The 17,120-nt window shown below is 36.2% G+C and overlaps 1 protein-coding gene across 1 annotated transcript in view; it reads right to left on the bottom strand.

The window, feature by feature from the left end:
* Positions 1-7,356: 7,356 nt before the first annotated feature.
* Positions 7,357-17,120, bottom strand: part of LOC134797788 (NPC intracellular cholesterol transporter 1) — an 81,232-nt gene continuing 71,468 nt past the window's right edge. Inside the window, exons 17-23 of the mRNA XM_063770157.1 lie at positions 16,327-16,558; positions 14,942-15,079; positions 13,990-14,483; positions 13,167-13,262; positions 11,735-11,929; positions 10,983-11,070; positions 7,357-8,392 (exon numbers count right to left, since the gene is read on the bottom strand). Of these exons, the coding sequence (XP_063626227.1) occupies positions 8,256-8,392; positions 10,983-11,070; positions 11,735-11,929; positions 13,167-13,262; positions 13,990-14,483; positions 14,942-15,079; positions 16,327-16,558 (1,380 nt within the window). The 3' untranslated portion in view covers positions 7,357-8,255. The remainder of the gene's footprint in view (positions 8,393-10,982; positions 11,071-11,734; positions 11,930-13,166; positions 13,263-13,989; positions 14,484-14,941; positions 15,080-16,326; positions 16,559-17,120) is intronic.

Genomic DNA, 17,120 nt, shown 5'->3' with positions numbered 1-17,120 from the left:
ATATTTCAATAAAATCTAATCATTTTGTGTCACTTTACTACGAATTTTAATTAACTAATTACTTACATCGTACATTAGCAACTCTGCACATCCTCGCCAAAAGCGATGCGTTAGGCCAACTGCGAATTCTGATATTATGTCCCTCTTAGCAATAAATATTAATCTGCAAGATGCAGTCTTGCTAGAGTTCGACCAAGAACAGTCTGCAGCGGTTTTGATAGCTCACGCAGTGCAAGTGTTAATTATACGTCATAATTTCATAGAAGTTTGACGTTTAAAATAACACTTGAACTGCGTGGTCTATCAAAATCTCTGCAGACTTTTCTTGGTCTAACTCTATCAGTAACCAATTGTTTATCTTACGGTAATTTAAACCCATAAAATAAAGATTTTGACGTGACGTGGCTTTGCTCTCTAGCGTTAAGTTAAAAAGAATAGCCGCGTAACCCACGTGCCTGTCGTCAACGCTCCGTAGCTGGCGTTGGCTACACGGCCAATTTAAGTTCAGATTTAGGTACCTAGATCGTAATTAAGGTAGAACCGCCTGACATAATACATCTCGTTAGTACGTTTGTCTTGTATAGTGCAGTTACGTTTCCAGCTCCACGCTCCACCTATCCTCTGTAGGTAGAATCTTGAACTTTTACATCTGATATGGGTTACACCGGATCAGTTAACCAAGCAGGTGCAGAGTTACCTCTCACAAACATCGTTAAGTTATCTACATCTGTAGATCTACATCTTATTACAGAGCGGGTTTAGACTGTAGGTGTAGATTATCTAGGTCTCATTGGTGAGCGTGTGTAGAATAGTCTTCAATGAGCGGGTGTAGAGTATCTACACATCATTGGGTATAGAGTATCTACACATCGTTGGGTGTAATGTATCTACACATCATTGGGTGTAGAGTATCTACACCTCATTGGGTGTAATATATCTACTCCTCATTGGGTGTAATATATCTACACCTCATTGGGTGTAATGTATCTACATCTCATTGGTGAGCGGGTTGATGGACCCGCTGGTGTGCGCACGCGGCTCCTCGTCTAGACTGCCGTAGGTGCCGTAGCGCCGGGACACGCGCCAGCGGCCCCGCCGATTTCGGGTTATGCCTATAAACACTCGCTGTTGTAATCATGCTGAATAGGTTTAAAATGTACATAATTGAAGACTTTCATTCGTCTGCATAAATGCCTACAGAAAAAAGATCTCGATATAGCAGTTATCTTTGAAATTAAGGATTTTATATTTTATATATCGGTCCTTAAAAAAGCCATTATCAAAAAGTAGGTATTAATAGCAAGCAATTTAATGCAAACTTGGAACAAAATCTTACCCCCTTATAAATGGGCTACAAGCATCAATTAGTTACTTATGTAAATTATGTTTTATCCGTGTTTTACACATGTGTAAGTCCAAATAAAAAAAAGACTATTATTAGTCCTTAACCGTTCTTAATCTGGTATATCGAGATTTTCTTATTATACTAATCTTTGCAACTACATGACGATACTGCCATGTTTAGGTCAGAATGGCACTTGTCAGCTTGACTTAGGTACAGTAGAGTTTATAAAGATGTATATATTTCACTACGAAGCTAGAGTCTGTGTGGAAAGAGAAGAGTCGTGGAATAAAAGGGAACCAATATATTCTGCGACTCTTAATTCTCTTTCCGTACAGACTCTATTAGATACCTAGTATAGAATAGGTAGAAATATTCATTTCTCATTAAGTTATAGTTCCCTACTGTGACATATTTACGAAAGTAAAACTTTCAAGTGTGACCTTTGTTGCATGGCATAGGTAAATTATTATACTTACCAAAATTCAGCTAGGAGTATGCCAACCATACTTATCTATCGAGTGACGAAGCTATACATCATTACGAGTATAAGCAGTTGAGTTGTTATACGGGCATTATGATTCAGCGCCATAAGTTGTACTCAAAATTAGACACACCAAACTAATATTTACTGGTTCTGGCTTCAAAACCCGGCGCCAGGTGAGAACCAAAACTCACTAATTATACTTCACAGCCATAGTGCTTTTGGCCACCCTGTATAGTAGTGCCACAGCCATACTATACAGGGTGGCCAAAAAATAAGTGCATTCCCGTTGCCAGGTATTGGGATTATATTGAGCAACTTTTACTATGGGACCAACCCCGAAATTGCGGCAAAAAAAATCCCTCCCATAGAAAATTGACCAGCCAAAATGTATGAAACAGCCAAATTTTTTTAGTGGTCAATACGGGTAAGTGTGGCATACGGGTATGTGGCTGGCCTTCACATAGGGGCCCGTTTACACATTAATTAGTGTTTATTGCGACTAGCGTCCCATGGCAAATTAAATATGTGTTTAAATAACTGTTAATGTAGGTTTATCTAATTTTGATTACCACTTGTGAATGATCTGTAGGCAGTTTGCTGATGAGCAGTAGCAAAATACGCGACCAGCTATGATTGACAGAATATATGTTGGGATGTAAAGGCAATATAAAGTAAATGAGATCAGGGGCCTATTGCATAATAAAATACAAACTAATACTATTTGTGACTTTGTATGTATGTATTAGCTTGTATTTTATTATGCAATAGGCCCCAGGAGCCCGATTTAACAACTTGAATTTGGATATTAACTGTTCAATATAGCAACTATCAAAATCGACTTAATATAATAAAAAACACAGGAAGAAACCGATGCGGTCCCATTCCCATCTGTTCCCGCCGGGGACATATGGGAATACACCATTAACCTCAACGATTTGCCCCGACTTTCAAAATGAAATGAATATAAATTCCATGTCCACGACTTTCAAAATGAAATGAATATAAAATGAATGGATTGTACCAGATTTATATTTCCCGTTGCTACACTAGAAAAATGGTACTATATTATATCAGCATCAAGCGCTTTACTCGCAGCTTTACTATAAGCAAGCTACACTTCAAGATTTAAAAAAATATCTTTACTTTTCGATTATTCTACATTTTTAGCTGATTCGTGCACTTTATAACATATTTGAGATAAGTGCAATCATACTTTACTTGCAAAAACGATACATATTACATTGTAATAAAGTGCACAATTTGAGTTTTGCCCATTTGTGCCATTTGGTCCGATTTTCATTTTATGCCGATTTTTTTTCGTCAGATTTCGACAAAATTTGGTCGATAGATAAGAGTTATCTATTCTGTACAATGTAACCGTAATTTCACCGTATGAAAATTCTTCCACTGAGTTACGAAATGGTATATTTTGATACAGGTGTGCTACGTTGATAGTAAAAATCTAAAATCTATCATACTAACTGTTTTAGCAATTAAAATTTCACTTAATATGAAATTTTCGTTTTTTTTCCTCGCCAAGTGTGTTGAAAAACGTCGAATGAAACACGCGTGCAACCGTGCATTGGTCATTACACATCGGCTCTCTTATTGCGCGCTCGCTTTCAGCTCGCGCCGCACAATATCGCCTCGTGTATAGTTAATGTTGTGATTTCATATTTATCCCGCCCACAATGAGGAGCTCTTCAAACCAGCCAAATGATATCCAAATCTATAGTCTGTATCTTTAGGTATTAAAAAAGTAAACAAACAATTTGTAAATTTTCGGGTAGTTATAACATTTATTGATTAACCAACCAAATAAAAAACCGCATGGATCAGTCACTGAACGATCTGACATTAAACTACATTATCTGATCATGTAATGTTTTCAACTACCCTCAACTGGCTTAAGGAGCCATTTGAGGGTAGATTTTGTTTACTTTTATTTAAATACCTAAAGATACAGAGTATAACGATTAAAAATTCGACAAAAAATTTAAATCAGCTCATTTATACTATTCGTGGTCTTTCCGTGTATGCGATCTACTGTGGTCTGATCTTGCTTTATAAATTTAATAACGATCTTACGTTGCTTGGCCCCGGGCTCGAAATAAGAGGTTCCTTCAAGAAAAAATCTTTGATTAATATATTACTTATATTTTGGACCTTGTTCTCCAAACTTATGATATATGAGTGACATGGTTTTGGCATTTTTGATGTGGCAATCCCATGCAACCGCTATAGGTAAGTCAAAATCATATCCGATGAAGTAAATTTTACAGAAACTCTCGCTCGCTCGTTATGTAAGTCAATCTCTTGGTTTTAGTATGATTACTCCATCGGATAGATTTTGTCTCCGCCATAGTAACACTGGTGTCACATGCAAGGTGCTAAAATAAAAAATTAAACAAAACAAAATAAGAAAAAACATAATTTATTGCTATCACAATATAAACTGTGGGTCGGTACATCACTAACATAACCATTACCTTTGGACATTGCGGAAAAAATCCCTCTAAATTAAGTAAGTACTAATTTTAAGTAGGAGATTCCAGTGTTGGATGAAATTCTCTAAAACTGCAACATTTGCTATATTTCCTAATTACTTTAATAGGAACTTAGAGGGCGCCAACTACAATAAATCAAAAAACAATCTCGTATAAACTCAAAGTTGTGGATATAATACATTTAAAATGATGACTAATTAATAAAGAATTTGTTCATAATTTCCATGAGGTTAGAGACGAACCTGCAAAGAGATGCTCCACTTTAAATAACCTTACTGAACGGAGCCCGACCACCTTAAGCTTGCCGCCTATTTCACCAACAAGACTAATCTCTTGACACCGACGACTGATATCATACTTCGTTTTTTTAGCATTAGAAAGAATGCCACAGAAGTAAGCGTACAGTTTTTATCGATAATAATAATGAAATTATCTAATGTAGCATGGTCAATAATACAGATGTAGTGTATAATTATTTTCCATCGTATTTTCACAGAAACGTACGAACGTGTCTTGCTATTTCTGTAAAAAGTACTGATGTTGACTGAAGTAGCATGACAAATACGAACGTTTCCGAGAAAGTACGATGGAAAACAATTATGCACTACATCTGTACTTATAATTTACTTCTAAATTTTACCGCAAAAGTGCCCGATTTGGAACCGCAAGCTTAGTTCTGCAAAGTTTTTTCTAATGCTAAAAAACGAAGTATAGAGATAAACTGCTTATCAACTGCGCTTACATTTGCGCAGACATGTATGCTTACATATAAAGTAATCTTACAAACATAATATACATAAAGACTTATTTTCTGTTTGTGTGCATTGCATCTATAAAATTACTTTAGATGTTTTGGAGTGGATATTTTCAAAAGTTACCTCTACTAAATATTTGGGTTTATTAAGTACCCAATGATTATCGCAAGGACTTTTTATTTGCTCTAAAGTGTACAAGAAATTGCTAGTGTCAAATGACAATTGTCATGTAAGAGAAATAGGGGCTTAGTTAGTTCTACTCTCATGTACCCTTTGTTAGTTACTTAGGAAAATAATTAAAATATAAATTAATACAATGTGCACAGCGATAAAGCTTAATTATAAATTTAAACGTGCAGAGAAACTGACAATAAATTAAAACCTAACATTATGAAAATGATGTCAACGGTCATCCGAGCGAACATGTCCTAAAAAAACAGGTAATAGACCTAATAGATATTTTATTGGGTAAAAAATGTATCCAAATGGACCTAATCGCGTATTTCTATTAAAAGAAAGACATAGATTTGGTTAATTACTATAGTCTGGCAACACACAACCTGTCAGTTATTTAGATATGTAAGAACAAAGAAAAAACTGTACTCTTCCCTGTTTTTTAGGTGCTAGTACCTACTTATCTCCGTCGATGTTTGAAATGAGACAGTCCTGGGCTAAACTAAACTATAGTAACATTTCTTTTGCAACTTGATATTTTAGAAAATGTCCGCTTAGATATAATAACGATGACTCTTTCTCCTTCTAGCACAATAGCATTTATCGCGCACCTATCTCTTTTGCACTCGACAGGATCTATTAAGTTAGAAAAGAACAGACCGCACACGATAAACGCTTAAGTGTTATGGTAGTATGACTTAAGTATATTGCACTACAAAAATTGGTCCTGATAATCGACATGACCTAATCCTATTCTCTTGTGACCTAAGTAGTTAAAAAATTCTAAACCTGGCGACACCAATGGCCACATTTATATAATTCCTTTATAGCTTGTAAATATTCACATATTTAAAAGGGGCATAACTAAATCCAAAACTAGTAAAGTTACTCGTATCATATTAAAAAATCTACAATTTGGTAAACATTCATAGCAAAAGGATTGTAATTTATTGAATTCTCAATTTCTCGCTTTCATTGGCAGTTGGGACTTCCCAACATTAACCAATACTTTCGTATACAGAAGCACATAAATAACTATAGCAAGTTATGTTTCAAACATACTTTTTGCGATATGTTTGGGCGGCCATTTTGTAAATGCACGAATGCTAAACAAAATGGCTGCTTGATAAATATTTGTATTGTGAATAAGTATTACTAATCTAACTGCAGATATTCATAATGAATATCGAAAGAAAGTGCAAGAAACTATTAACATAAAGCAAAATAAATTAATCTCGTCTGCCAGCGAGAATCATGTCTCAAACACGACATAATAATTACAATAATTGGAATATATTTAATAAAAATTCTAATAAGCTTGAAGCCTAACATGTATCATGGGGTCACCTACACGCTCCTATCTGCATACAGCCTTGGCGACAATTCCTAATTGACTTTTTCATAATCTCGATTTTCTTTAATATGACAAAAAATTACCTACGAATATTCGAAGCGATTTCACAAAAAATATACTACAAAAAACAAAGACATCTTAGCAGAAAATATGGATTTACAATAAATAAAATATTTAATGCCAAATGACATCGATTAAGTAGGTATTACTGAATGGTAGGTATGTACTAGTTTAAACGTAATCAAGGCTGTAGTATATCCTTAGCACGCGATGAGTGACCGACCACCTTTATTAAATGATCTATCATCTATATAAATATTCTGTTGCCCACTGCCCTACATCCACACAATCTTAAGTACCGTCCAAAACGTTTAAGTACCGCAAAAGTGCAAAAAAATCAAGGCAGTGTCAAGCACGCACGCGACATCCAGTACATAAAAATAACTTAAATTCGAAAAACAAATAGGAATGATCGTCATCTATACATATCTAAAACGATCGGTACATGCATTACAATAAAAAAAATATTCGTGTTTTTTATACATAGTAAAAAGGAGTCCCATGAACCATTCTTTGGTTAGAAACCGTACCCGCAAGTAGAATTCACTTTTTTAGTAAATTGTGAATACTACTTTACACATAAATGCTTTAGAATAGTGTTAATGGGAAGAAAACCGCGTTCCCATCAGGCGATATACCTAGTAGAAAATAAAATATTTCACGTATGAAATACTTCATTTTCTTGTTACATTAGGATCAGCTCCGATTGGATGGTAGAATCCATCGTTTCAAAGGCACTGATCCTATCATGTTGATTGGTCTATGAGAAGCGTTACCAGGCACTGAATTAACAACAAGTATGGCGGAAGCAAGATTAATACGAAGCTTTGTTAGTTGGAAATAACTACGTTAATTTACTTTTTAATTTTACGTTTTATTGCACGGACAATACTGTTCAATTCTCTTTACAAACCACTCTAAATTTTACCTTCTAATATCATCATAAATAAGCCAGCTTAGGTAAAAGCCAGCATTCCATCTTTCGCCTCTAAGTTTACAATTATTTTCTATCCAAATACTTAGTTATTTCAGTGTCCACCACACTTGTAGCAAAAAGAAAAAAAAACACGATCAAGTCCGTTTACAGAACCACATCCAATATCAAATTTAAACATAGAATTTAAAAAAATCTTTTTAAGTTAGCCGCAATACAAAATGGCCGCCATTTAATTTAAATTTTAATGGCGTTATTCATAAACGTCTGTCAAGTCCTATAAACCGTTGATAACCGTTTATCCCTGTCCGTCATTTTGACATTTGTGTTTGTTAAAAAGGGACAAAATTTAAAAGAGGTTGGCTAAGTATTATAAATAAAAAGCTAAGCCTTTATAAGACAGAGGGAATTCTCACAACGAATATGAACTTCATTAAAAAGTTATAGGGTTTAATTTTGCATACATTCTGTCACCCTTATTCTTAACTTTTTGTCTTATCAAATGCCTTTTTAAAACTATAGAAATGATTAATTTTATGCACGTTTCGAACCGAAACAAATGTTGTAAATAGGCAATGTTTAAAAATGTTCAGGTAAACGGACCAGTAATTTTTCTTTTTGCCTCTCAGAGCCGGGCGGCGCTTACGCCAGAAGCGTGTCAAAATTATAGAGTCTAGCGGTGGGTCCTCCCCCACTTACTCTCGTGAGCGACGTCTCGGCGACCACCTCCTTGCCGCGCTGCATCTGGTTGGCTAGCTTCTGCTTGTTGACGGGCGACCCTGGAAATTACAGCCGTTTCAACCTGCCTGACTTTGTCAAGTGAAAGTTCTAATCTAAGATACTGAAGACGATCAAGTTTTTATAATAAAAATAACAATAATAAATAATTCAGCCTATATACGTCCCACTGCTGGGCACAGGCCTCCTCTCATGCGCGAGAGGGCTTGGGCTATAGTCCCCACGCTAGCCCAATGCGGATTGGGGACTTCACATACACCTTTGAATTTTTTCGCAGATGTATGCAGGTTTCCTCACGACGTTTTCCTTCACCGAAAAGCAAGTGGTAAATATCAAATGATATTTCGTACACAAGTTCCGAAAAACTCATTGATACGAGCCAGGATTTGACCCCGCGACCTCCGGATTGAAAGTCGGACGTCATATTCCCAACCACCGCTTCCCATAGTTCCCAAGTATCCCCGCCTGTCAAGGTTTTATACGTCACGCTTAATCTACGTGTATTACACGAAAACGGACTGATTTGTTGTAGTTTGGGCGACAGTGGTAGTCGCAACTCACTGTCGCCCAGTCGCACTCAACTGGCAACTATTCATATTCGACAGTTGACAAACGTGCGGGGATTGAACCCACTGTACTTTTTAGCTGCTACTACCATCACAAGGTCAAAACAAAGATAACAATTGCCATTAGAAATAAATTAACCTCCCAAGACCCAGAGTCATTTTTGCAGTTTTGAATTTGGAACCTTTTATTTTTATAATAGTTCAAAGTCAAAGTCAAATGATTTATTTGTAAACATAGGTAACAGTATTGGTACAAAAAGTATGTGAGAACGCTATGTAAATTCGATTTGATTTCATCCATTTAAAAGGAACTCGGGACTTAAAACGATAAGTGATACGAATGAATTTAGATTTCTAAAAAAATCTGGAATCACATGAAAGTTAGTAAACTTTCTCTGGGCCTTTATATTTTTATTGTAGTGTATTTATTTATGGTTTTATTGCCTACTGTATCTAATGCACTATACTATAAATAACACATTATTTTTAACTAAACCTACATCTAATATAATATGATCATATACACAAACAAATAAAAACAAATATTAACGGCATTCAAATAAATTCTATACTTTACCTTTATAATGAGTTAGTACACTATTAATGAGTTACACAATAAATGCGGATGATTAAAACAAAACGTCAAAAGTCGAAAAAAAAACGAGAATTAGACTGACATAAACATGTAAACTTCTAATTCAAACTATTTTTTGGAAATTTTTGGCTAACACTACTTCTAAAATGTGTAAAGAAAACTATAGTACTTCTACTATAGTCTGTATCTTTAGGTATTTAAATAAAAATAAACAAACAATTTATAAATATTCGGGTACTTGTAACATTTATTGGTTAACCATCCAAATACAAAATTACCTGGATCAGTCACTGAACGACCTGACTTTAACCTACGTCCTACGTTATTTTAATCTTGTAATGTTTTCATCTACCCTCAGTTGGCTTAAGGAGCCATTTGAGGGTAGATTTTGTTTACTTTTATTGAAATACCTAAAGATACAGACTATAAGTTTGTTTAAATAACAGTATCTAGTGAAACGTACATTTATCTCGACGTTTTGGGATATTTGTGTCTGACGCTGTCCATGGTATCGACTGGATCCTTTGATTTAATTGATAATTTTTAAAAAATCGTATAAAATAAGTTTAAATCGGTAGGAAAGTAAGAATATTCAAATAAACTTTCTTGATTATTTAGAAGTTCACCAGTTTATTGCCAGTCTATAAAATATCACTCACGAATATGAGAACAAGGTCCAATATACAAGCAAGAATTAAAAAACCTGTGCAAAATCATAGCAAGAACGCATGCAAGGCGACCATTTCAGATAAAGTAACTTATTTATACAAAAAATGTGAAAATGAGTGAAGCCAATCTGGTTGTGTGTGTAGGCCTGATTTAAAATTTGAAAATGGGCATTGAAATTTAAAAATAATTTTGATTTTATACTACTCCACAGCATCAAAAAAAACGGAATGAACGCCCCACCATGTTTAAGAAACATCGAAAACGCAACACAACAAACCGTCATATGTCGTAAGCATTTAAACAATAATAGGATACTAAACGGCTTTTTGTTAAAAGCAATAAAATGTGTTAATGTAATATAGACATAGTACTGTCAAAGTCGTTGTTCAAATTTTCACAAACGTAAACCTAAAATGGACCGTGCACTATGACTAAATGTCGGTTTATATCTAAGACATCAAGCGTGCCAGACACGTGCCGCGGCAGACAAAGTATTCTTCTGTAAATATAATATAATATAAATATAAAATATCTCATTTACCCTTGTTAAGACCAATCAAGAGTGAAAGAAATGGCATTATGACCTGACTCGCCACTTAGTTTTGCGGCAAGTAGTCTCCTGTGACCTATTGTGGCCGGTGACATGATTCAATTTTGATTCCCGTAAGTAACATTAATGTCCGTTTTAGGTATACTTTCGTGTACAGGTGCAAGTCATATGACGTAAATGAAAGAGACAACATTTTACCCGAACAATGACTTTAACGTGTCATAGGTTAGTGTTATATATATTGTACTCACCTATATAGCTGAGCATGACGGGCAGGAATACGAGCCCGTGCGCCGCGCCGAACAGCACGATGCCCAGGTACATACGGAAGTAGAACACCTGAGGAAAGAAGATAAATAAAAATAAAATAAATTAAAAAAGCCTTTATTCTACCATAAATACAAATTTACGAGTGATTTAATTTTTACATGTTATAATTTAATTAAAATTTAAATAAATGGGAAAATAAATTTGATTTAAATTATTACTGATATAGATAATAAAGAGGAAATCCGATCCGATCGGATTCCCGGCACTAAATGTGTTATACAACTTTTTTCCACATAATTTTGTACTTTTTCTGTAAGCTGGTTGTAGTTTTCATCATATGTATATTTCGCTTATGTGCCTTAGATTTCGAAATACAGTATTCTACTATGGGGTTACACAGTACCTACTTACTTAGACGTTACTTCATTAAATCAACTATGCGGCTAACCGGTTTTTGTTGAAATTTGGCACACAGTTTATAATTTGAAAAAGACTTGTCTTTTCTTCATCCCGAAATTCATCTCCTAAGGGGTTAACATTTAGAACGAGAGTACCTACTAAAGGGAGGGAAGAAATTTGTGGCTTTCCATTAGAGAAGGGTCCTTACGCTTCATCAGGACCTTATTATCAGACTTTCCGATGAAAACGTTCTTATTGCACTCGAAGCATAAGGGCCCTTCTGTGATGGAAAGCCACATTTACCAAGTTACACGCTGACAAGGAGATAGATTACCTGGAATATCTGACTGTTGGCGGTGGCGAGCACGATGATGCCGCCGAACTTGGTGAGCGTGATGCCGCTCAGCACGGACGAGCCCATGCGCGTGAGCGCGGCGCTAGCACGAGCGACGCGCGACGCGCCCGCCGACACGCTGAAGCTGTGCACGAGGTGCGAGCAGAACTCCACCGCTATACCCACCGCCATCACCTGCGGAAACACGAAAGTTTTACTTAGTTAATAGAATTATAAACCGCGCGGAGCGAAGGTCTCCGTTTCAGCTTGGACAAAAATGCTCTCGTACGTCCGGATGTTCTCGACTACGGGTCGCATTTCTCAACCGATTCTCGTGAAACTTTGTGAGAAGGTTCGAAAATGACATAGGTATTAATTTTTTTTGTCGATTCAGTTTATAGGAATTTCTGAAAATGCCGGAACTATGGGGGTTCGCGAGGTCTATAGCTCACAAAGCGACTAGTTAACATATGTGTGGTGGTGGTTTAGATTTGTGATTTCTATGTGCTCCAGCAAGTTGATCTCTTAGATCTATTTTGGTACAATTAGCATCAAATAATGTTTATAGAATTGACGCTTTTGTCGCCGACTACAGATTTGAACAGCACGGGATCTGGTAGGTTCCCTCAGTGACGAGCAAAAGTAATCTATATTGTTTATTCTTTACATTTTATATTCCTACAAGGATTAAACACAGAAACAAAACCATTTTTTAACTTACTAATTTCATAAATAATCATAATTTCATAGTCTGGAACCCTTATGAGGTATCCTACGTTCTTCTTGTAGAGAAAGTGCAAAAGGTATTTTTGCGCTTTTTATATAAGAAATCGTTCGGGTACTACCCATTTTTATACCCTACAAAATTTTTACTAGGCGTCTTGGGCTTTAACTCCCTAGAAGTCAGGCGAAATTTTGCGCATTTATCCGCTACTTGCAGTTTTTTGCGAGGTGAGTCGGATTGTGCCGAATTGGGGATGAAAGTGGTGCGACTGTATGTTCCCCCATTGACCGGGATCAATTTCAGACCTCGTGACCGGGGTCTACTGGCAGTGCAGATGTCACGAACTGTTTCTCGCAAGAAATCGCCGCTAGTTCGTGCCCTCGACCTCCTGAATGCACTATTAGCATCAGCTCCTGAACGTGATCTGTTTGCTGGCAGGTGGAATATAGTGCGTGATGAATGCTTGAGGTTTTGCGACATGATTGATAACCGGCCTTCGACAGTGTGAAATGTAGGTACTATAATTGTAGAACTATATATGTATGTTTGTATCGCAATGTTTTTGTTATTAGACATATTTAAATTTACTTGTAGTTCCGCAGTGACTTGGTGTATACTGTTAGTATAAGTAGTGTGGGTTAGTAGTGTAACTTATTTGAATAATAAAATAAAAAATAAAAGTGTAATGAATAGATGAAAATTACTTACCAAATTGACTAGTGACACTGCATTCAAACTAATACCCCACCAGTACATAAGGCCTCCTATATTCACTACGATCATTGTGATCGTGATTACTACCACCTGAAATAAAAGAAAACCCAATTACTGCATGGATTATCTATGTCTAAATTGACAGCCATGCGTCAAGTTCAAAATAAACACTCTCTGCTGCTAGGCAACGAAATTAAACCTCATTTAAATAGAAAATCTCCTTCAGAATGAAAGACGCCTTTGATAGATAAACACTTTCGTTGACATTTTTTTTTTAAGTATGTTGCACCAATTATATTGAATTAATTTTTCGCATGGTAGTAGCTAATACTATTTGCAGTTTATGTGAATTTTTCCATAGGTGTACCTTTACAATTACTTGTTGAAAAGAGCTGTCAAAAAATTCTCTAACATTTTAATCATTATTTTTTCAGGGAATTAAATATTTAAAAAAATCTGAGTTATACTCCTACTCATTCTTTGTAGCTATGATTTGGTTTGTTTGCTCTACCTTATATAGTTCAGAAGAAAAACGACTTTGAAAAATGTGTCCATAAAATGACGTTTATGACATTATCTCGGTGACGGTTCAAGATAGGGGGCTGAAAGTTAAGGTGTTACTATATTATAAGATAGCCAACAAATGACATTATAAAAATCCGATATTCGTCACAGGGGCCACTTCTCCTTCCTTAGCCTGCTAGACCCTTGAAAGTAATCTTGATGGACTGTCTGTAATCTAATAATTACAGACGCACAGACAACGGGACAAGTGAAACTAAATAAAAGCTTGTAATAAAATAATCAATCAACTCACCAAAGCCGAGAAGAGATCGAATCCCATCAAAATGAACGTCACAATAAATATAGACAGCACACTAATGCCCATACTCTTCAACGTATCCGGCCACATCGTCAAATACTGCTCATAGAACACGTAGAACACTGAATACGGGAACACATTCACTGTCGTGTTCTTCCCTTGTTCTTTTAGTTTAGAATTGATTGTGTAAGTTAAGTTGGCGGCTACGTTTCTAGCGGCCTTTAGGGCTGAGTAGTAGTCTGAGCTTGTTTTTAGAACTGTGTGGTAGGTTTGGTAGTATGTGGCTCCGACTTCGCTTGATTCTGTCTTATTTATGATTCTTGTTTTGTAGTTGACTGCTTGGGCGTAAGCGGCGTGGCCGCCTTTAGGGCAGTCGCTGTCAGGGTTGTCGCGGAGGAAGAAGGAGACGTAGCGATCGAAGTCGGTAGGGCTAGGACGTTGCTCTGGTGGTATTAGCGGTATATTGCACGCTTCGCAACTACCCGTCGCTGGAATTAAATATTAAACACGTTACACACACACACACACGTTAAATTATTAGCGTGTGACTTTCAATCCGGAGGTCGCGGGTTCAAACCCCGGCTCCCAATGAGTTTTTCGAAACTTATGTACGAAATATCATTTGATATTTACCAGTCGCGTTTCAGTGAAGGAAAACATCGCGAGGAAACCGGACTAATCCCAATAAGGCCTAGTTTCCTCTGGGTTGGAAGATCAGATGGCAGTCGCTTTCATAAAAAGTAGTGCCTACGCAAATTCTCGGGATTAGTTGCCAAGCGGACCCCAGGCTCCCATGAGCCGTAGTAAAAAGCCGCGATCACGCGAGGATGATGATGATTCACGTTAAATTACCTATGCATGTAAATAAGTCTAGTTTGTAATCGGCAGGTGGTTGTGAAATTGTATTTTCTACTTTAACATTAACAGAATAAAGGCGATAACTCACCTACGGCGACGTCGTGAGGACAGAAACTGCCGTTCTTGTATTTGAAGCAGCATTTGTCGCCGCCCGACCAGTCGAACATGTCGTCTAACCAGGAATTAGCCGGCTGACCGATGTAGGACTCATTTTGTGTGCGGTACGCTGCAATAAAAAAACATCATATGTAGATAAAAAAAAAGCTAGTCAATGACCAGGTTAACGCATTCACTGCCAACTCGCGCTGCGTTTGAAGCCTATAACGCCTTTTTTCCGCTTTGTCGAATGCCCAAATTCAAAAATGCCGAATAGAAAGCCCTTTTAACAGTGCAATTGTGCCGCAAGAGGAGCGTTAAGAAAATCATTCTCTATGACAGACATCATAAACTTGAAAGGGCTCTTGGGTGGCTTGAAAACAAAAAAAATCTAAAATTTAAAATTTAGCTATAAATTAAGTAAGAATTAACTTACTTTACAATGGTGGAGGGTAGAATAAGTAACAATAATTTTATTAATGTAACTTCACTTTTAATAATAAATTAATTAATTAAATTTAAAAAAATCAATTTGAAGTTGAAAAACCTAACAAATAAATTATCATATTTATTTATTTATTTATTTATTTATTTTAATCTTTATTGCACAATACATGAAGGTACAAATGGCGGACTTAATGCCTTAAGGCATTCTCTACCAGTCTTTATGTCCTAACCTGAATATATCTGCATAGAAACACTGTCATCGTTACAGAATCTAGTGCCGCATATCATATTCTGTATGTCCTTGTCAGAATAATCTATGCCGTTGGTCCCTTCTGTGACCACGAAGTACACTTGTGGCCCGATGTTGAGATATTTGTTGAGGTGTTGGAAGTATTTCATACTAACCTGAATATATCTGCATAGAAACACTGTCATCGTTACAGAATCTAGTGCCGCATATCATATTCTGTATATCCTTGTCTGAATAATCTATGCCGTTGGTTCCCTCAGTGACCACGAAGTACACTGGCGGCCCGATGTTGAGATATTTGTTGAGGTGTTGGAAGAATTTCATACTAACCTGAATATATCTGCATAGAAACACTGTCATCGTTACAGAATCTAGTGCCGCATATCATATTCTGTATATCCTTGTCTGAATAATCTATGCCGTTGGTTCCCTCAGTGACCACGAAGTACACTGGCGGCCCGATGTTGAGATATTTGTTGAGGTGTTGGAAGAATTTCATACTAACCTGAATATATCTGCATAGAAACACTGTCATCGTTACAGAATCTAGTGCCGCATATCATATTCTGTATATCCTTGTCTGAATAATCTATGCCGTTGGTTCCCTCAGTGACCACGAAGTACACTGGCGGCCCGATGTTGAGATATTTGTTGAGGTGTTGGAAGAATTTCATACTAACCTGAATATATCTGCATAGAAACACTGTCATCGTTACAGAATCTAGTGCCGCATATCATATTCTGTATATCCTTGTCTGAATAATCTATGCCGTTGGTTCCCTCAGTAACCACGAAGTACACTGGCGGCCCGATGTTGAGATATTTGTTGAGGTGTTGGAAGTATTTCGTTTGGAAACTGTCGTGAGGCATGGAGAGCTCTTGGTCGAGACCGATTTCTATGTGAGGTGCAACCTGGAAAAGAGAATTAAAATTGAAAATATGATTATGACAGATATATAGATAGGGTACGTATACATGTTTGAACAAGTTTTAAAGCCCTTCATACGTAGTCTTCGCCTTGTCTTGTTAAATTCGTATTCGGAAATTAATAATCGGAATCCAAAAGTGTTTCTTTCTGTTACCGTTTACCTATGAACCGCGGAAGGACATTTCATTTATTTAAAACCACATGCAAGTTTACAGTGCTGGACCAAAACACTTACACATTAATTACATTATTAACATTAAAACATTTAAAAATTCAATACATTCAATAAAAATTATACATAAAGAAAAAAAATGTCATCACATCAAGCTTATTCTAATATAAATGTCATTTGATAAATAAAGATAAAAGTCAACAAAGAAATATAAAATAGAAAAAAATAAAATAAAAAATAAATAGTCAAATACAATTAGCGTCACTATTATCATAATACAATAAATACCATTCTATGTAGAGCAATTGTTAAGATACAGCGTCACAAGCCTCACAAAAGTTCCTATACTGTCAGCGAATACGTCGACCTCCGGG

This window comes from Cydia splendana, chromosome 15, assembly GCF_910591565.1.
Source record: "Cydia splendana chromosome 15, ilCydSple1.2, whole genome shotgun sequence".
Taxonomy (NCBI): domain Eukaryota; kingdom Metazoa; phylum Arthropoda; class Insecta; order Lepidoptera; family Tortricidae; genus Cydia; species Cydia splendana.
The sequence above is the reverse complement of the archived record's forward strand: the minus strand, read 5'-3'. Positions and strand labels throughout refer to the sequence as shown.